Below are 5,398 nucleotides of genomic sequence, written 5' to 3'. Positions count from 1 at the left end.
CTCACTGTATCAACTTCTGATTTGAACCAAAAGATTTCTTTTTTTATACCCTTTCAATTGATATACTACAATATGCGGGGTTCTATTTAAAAATTTTGAGGGGGGCCCCCTGGAAAGTCCCCCTAAGAGGTGGAAACATCCGCGACCCCCTTAAAAGAGTAGCCCCTCAAAACGATTGAATACGTATTTCGCGATTTTTCATAATTTCGAACCGTTTCCAAAATATAAAGGTGTTTCCAGACTTTATGGACACCCTGTATGTAATACTTCTATATTGCTAGTACGGTGCCGACCTGAAGCCCAAATGTTACGGTGCAGACAATATAGTAGCCTCTCTTTCGCGCAAGGTCCAGCTGCTTTGTGCGCATGCGGTGAACATTCAAGCACGCTTGGGCATTTCTCTTTCTCGCGTTCTTTCTCTCACTTTCCAATCCTTTCCCCGATAGCCAAATGATAGCAGTATGCCAGCAGTATGCACGCAGGTTTAATCAGCACTTTGCAGCAGATTCCACTCAGCTGTGTCATCATAGTGAGTGAATTATGTAGGCACGATATGTAAAGAAAACAACACAGCAAAAATATAGAAATAAATAAAAAATGAAATGACAATAGCACGTTATGCTTCAAACTTACTATATTTTTTGAGCAAGTTCTGCTTGATTGATCCAATAATATTTGCATCACGGCATGATACATTTATATTCTCTTTTTTTTTGTTTTTCTGTCAACACTAGTTGAAATAACAGATTATGTTTGAATGCTGGCTACATTGCACTGGCATAATGTGTTATTGCAGACTTTGCAAAATATGCTCATTCAGTCTTGGTTATCTGGGTTGTCTCGCTCGCACTCGCTTAGTAGACGCGCCTGCGCATAATGACGCTCGACTATCTATGCCCATATTTGGACTTCGTGCGTCTCTCTTTCTCGGGCCTCGTGCCTCTCATTGCGAAGATACGCGACTAGCAATATAGAAGTATTATATATATGCGATGTACTGAGCTCAGACGAATACGCGGCACCAGCAAGAAACTGCACCATTCGACCAGCCGAACACACAAGTTACACCGAATTGTGCAGTTGGTGCAGACCAGCCGAAATTGCTATAAGATCCACTGGTAGAACAAAGAGCTTGAAAAGCTCAGGTTGGAAACGAGGAGGAAATTCAGTAAGGCAAAAAGAACCAGACTTGCAGCACACTGGAAGGCTTTCAGAAGCTCCCAACGAGAGTACAGCAAGGAAATCAAGAAAGCAAAGTACAAAAGCTGGAAACACTTCTGTGAAAGCATTGAGAGTGTCCCAGAGGGATCCAGGTTTCACAGAATTCTCAGCTTAGATCACCGTCCCCAACTGGGCTGTCTTAAGCTTCCAACAGGGAATGTTACTGAGGAGGCGTCGGACACATTAAAACATTTAGACCCGGTTTCACAATTCGCGGTTAACTCGAATTAACCGAAGTTCGACTTGCTGAGCTCGGTTTAACGCGTTCAATCTTCTTTGTCAAATCTTCGCTAACCAATCACAGTTCATGTTTAAGAAGAAAAGATGCGTTACACCGAGTTCAGCAAGTTGGGCTTCCGTTAATTCAAGTTAACCGTCAATTTTGAAACCGGGCCTTAATGGAAGTCCACTTCCCAGGTTTTGACGAAAACATACAACCTCGCCGGCCGAAGTCTAGGGTATATAAACCCAAGGAGTGGCGTCTGGCAGCTGAGGTTGTCCATCCAAAGGGAGTTAAATGGGCTATTAAGATCTTCAACCCATATAAAGCACCTGGACCAGACGGTATCTATCCCGTCCTTCTTCAGGAGGGACTGGGGGTAGTAGTCGGTCCACTTACTAAAATCTTTAGGGCAAGTATAGCCCTAAGACACGTTCCTCAGGCCTACAGTGGTACAAGAGTGGTACAAGAGTGGTCTGTATCCCCAAGCCTGGCAGAAATAGATATATTTCAGCCAAGAATTTCAGACCGATCAGCCTTACCTCTTTCTTAAGACGTTGGAGAGGCTGATTGACGGATTCTTGAAGAACGGACCTTTGCTTACATATCCACTGGCCTCTTCCCAATATGCTTACAGGGAGGGCAGATCCACGGATACTGTCTTGCACCACCTTGTGAGCGGGGTCAAGAGGCAATTGGAGGCAAAAGGATATGCCCTGGGCGTCTTTTTGGACATTGAGAAAGCTTTTGATAGCACCTCATATGATGTAATCGGGGAGGCGATGACCAGACACAACATTCCAGCCGCACTACCAGACTGGACACAAACCATGCTAACAGGAAGAACCCTAATTGCTAATCATGGGGACTCAAACATGCATGGTTTTTCCGCCAAAGAATGCCCGCAGGGGAGAATTTTATCCCTCCTGTCGTTGTGCTTGGTCGTAGACGAACTTTTATATAAATTACAGAAGACAAGTTTCCTCGCCTTTGGCTACGCTGATGATGTGGCCATTATAGTGCGAGGCAACTTTCTTTCAATACTAAGGAGACTATGGGAAAAGCTCTTAAGATCACGCAAAGCTGGTGTCAATCAAAAGGACTTAGGGCTAATCCATCAAAGACCAAGGCCATGATTTTCACCAGGAAATACAAACCTGAAGCTATTGAGCCGCTTAGACTCTGGCGGGAAGATATAGAATACGTTCAGTCAGTAAAATATTTGGGAGTCCACTTAGACACCAAACTGAATTGGAAAACACATCTTGATATAAAGAGATCCAAATTCTACGCCTCATACTGGGCGTGTAGAAAAGCAATGGGAAAATCCTGGGGTATTAAATTAAATACTGCCCTATGGATATACAAAGCGGTACTAGTACCAAGGTTAACATATGCTGCTGTTGTTTGGTGGCCCAGAGTGGAAAAGATGGAGTCAAAAAACCTACTAAAAGCCTACAAGGTAATTACTTGAGAGCTGCGCTAGGGATTATAAGAACGACACCAACAGAAGCGCTGGAAGTGGCGCTCTGCATTCCACCTCTAAGATTGACTATCATCAGCGCTGCCAAACTCACAGCATATAGACTAAGGTGTCAGGGGGAGTGGAGAGATTTCGAAGTAGGTCATACCAGGCTCGAGTTTCTTCATAAACCTCCCTTTACCTTAAAGCAAGACAGAATATCCAGAATACGTCAGGTGGACAAGGCGTTCTCCATAAACTTGACCACCAGGGCGGACTGGAAAAACAGAAATCTTCAGATCCAGCCGGGCACTCATGCATGGTTTACTGATGGATCTGGAGCAAACGGCTGCTATGNAGCAGGCATCTATTGTCCAGGATCTAATCATAGAGAGTTTTTCTCTCTGGGTAAATTGGCCACGGTCTTTCAAGCGGAAGTCCTGGCCATTCTGGAATGTGCAAGACTCCTACTCTCAAGAGAGACGAAAACTAGGAGGATCAATATCTATACGGATAGCAAAGCAGCCATAGGAGCTTTTGCTAAGACCACCACTGAATCTTTAGTGGTTTGGAATTGTATGCAAGCTCTAAACAGATTGGGCGAGCAAAACAACATCACGCTTGTCTGGGTACCTGGCCACCAAGGTATCCAAGGCAATGAAGTGGCTGATAGTCTGGCAAAACTAGGTACCTTAGAGGAACCAGTCTGCCAGATAGTTGGAGTTTCCTTTGCAACAGGGAAAAACCATATCAAGGACTGGCTGACAAGGGAGCACAGGATCTCTTGGGAGATACTGAAGAGCTGCCGCCAAGCTAANGACCTGATGACTCAGCCATTGCCAGGTAGGACAAAGGAACTACTGACAATGAGTAAGTACAGACAAAGACTGTGTATCGGTCTTCTCACAGGGCATTGGGCCTTCAAGGCACATCTATTCAACTTAGGCCTAGTTGAGGAGAGTAGTTGTAGATTCTGCGGCGAGGAAAGGGAGGACAGGGTGCACATATTGTGTCGCTGCCCGTCTCTAGCACTCAAGAGATTCAGATCCTTGGGCTCCATGTTTGTGGAGCCCGAGGACCTGAAAATAACTAAAATCGGCCATCTGTGTAACCTGGCAGCAAATGCCGGGTTTTAGCAGCTTGGTTGATAAAGAACTAGCGGGAGTCGCAGAAGATCTTATAGATCTAGGTGACAATAGGGTCTCATAAGCCTCCCGCTCCATGTTATCTATCTATCTATCTATCTATCAGGATATCAACCTAACCTAACCGGTCAAAGTGTGAACCTAACTAATCAGGATGGAAACTAAACTTGTCAAGTTGTGATTCTAATCGACCAAGTATGGAAGGCTTTGATTAATTTTCTTATGTTTTATGCGTTGTGCATTATGCAAAAATCCGTACTTTGGCTCAAGGAAGTACAATAGAAGAAACGTTTCTAATTTCTTTCTGCTAAAGATTATGTAACGTTAGTGACCTACGAGAAGTAACGTTCTCACATTTCCACTTTCTATTGACACTGCGTATATGAGGCAAACCGGTAAATATAGGGAGGATAATTGCAAATATGATAACCATATAAAAGTCGTCGTTTTATATTAGTTGCAAGATGCTAACGGAATAAGAGACGAAAATGCATGCAAATAAATGTGTTTACACGTGTTGGAGAAATGATCCAATATGTTTTTGAAAGCTGCACAAAACAATCTGCTTTATTTGCACTTTATAAGTTTGTACATGGATACGTATAAAATACACTATCTAACATAAAGAAAATAAACTGAACTACTAATTCTACTGTTTCCTTTGTGCAAGACACGCAAAAAAACGTAAGATACAGTAAGTGATGAAAAAAACGGTGACGAACTAAAAAAGCTGGAAGAAGAAGGTAACCAGCAGCGCTGCAACAAGAACTAGCTGTGCGCGCAGTCGCAGTAACATAAAAAACTAAAGGAGCTGTACTTTTTCCACCTTAAACATAAAAAACGCTTATTCATACGCACNGCATACAGAACGAATTATTGTTGCTTTCCAACAACACGTAAACGTTTTGGAAAGAATTGCATAGTGTAAAAAGCTAGGAAGACTGTAGAAAGTAATAAGAAAGTTTCAGTGCACCTAGTATTTTGAATGCAACTACATTTGTAACGATGTGCATCGTTACGGCCGGGACCGACCATCCGTCCCGGCCTAAAACACGGCGCTTAGCGCCAAATAATCACTCTAAAATCAGCGTATATTAACACGTTGAGCGCCACGCTGATTTTTAAGGAAGTCCCCGTCAGGTCACGCGCGCCGCTTAGAAGCGCTGAAATTGTAGGGCCAATGTTTCTTATCGCAATAGAAGATAGTTTACGTTTAAATTTTCTGTAATTCCATAAAACAGTGTAAATTTTATAGTTCTATATCATGTTACACGCTGTCAGCCAGCGGTGGTTGACGCGGCCTAAACGGAAAGTCTAGTGTCAGCCACCGATGGCTGACGTGGCGCTCAA

The 5,398-nt window shown here is 43.4% G+C and overlaps 1 protein-coding gene across 1 annotated transcript; it reads left to right on the top strand.

Annotated features, from left to right (window-relative positions):
- The first annotated feature begins 2,797 nt into the window (after positions 1-2,797).
- LOC109861859 lies at positions 2,798-4,039 on the top strand. Its single transcript, XM_020441701.1, has one exon. The coding sequence runs from the start codon at positions 2,798-2,800 to the stop codon at positions 4,037-4,039; it is 1,242 nt and encodes a 413-aa protein (XP_020297290.1).
- Positions 4,040-5,398: the final 1,359 nt, after the last annotated feature.

This window comes from Pseudomyrmex gracilis, unplaced genomic scaffold, assembly GCF_002006095.1.
Source record: "Pseudomyrmex gracilis isolate BER0280 unplaced genomic scaffold, ASM200609v1 scaffold_1096, whole genome shotgun sequence".
Classification (NCBI taxonomy): domain Eukaryota; kingdom Metazoa; phylum Arthropoda; class Insecta; order Hymenoptera; family Formicidae; genus Pseudomyrmex; species Pseudomyrmex gracilis.
The sequence above is the reverse complement of the archived record's forward strand: the minus strand, read 5'-3'. Positions and strand labels throughout refer to the sequence as shown.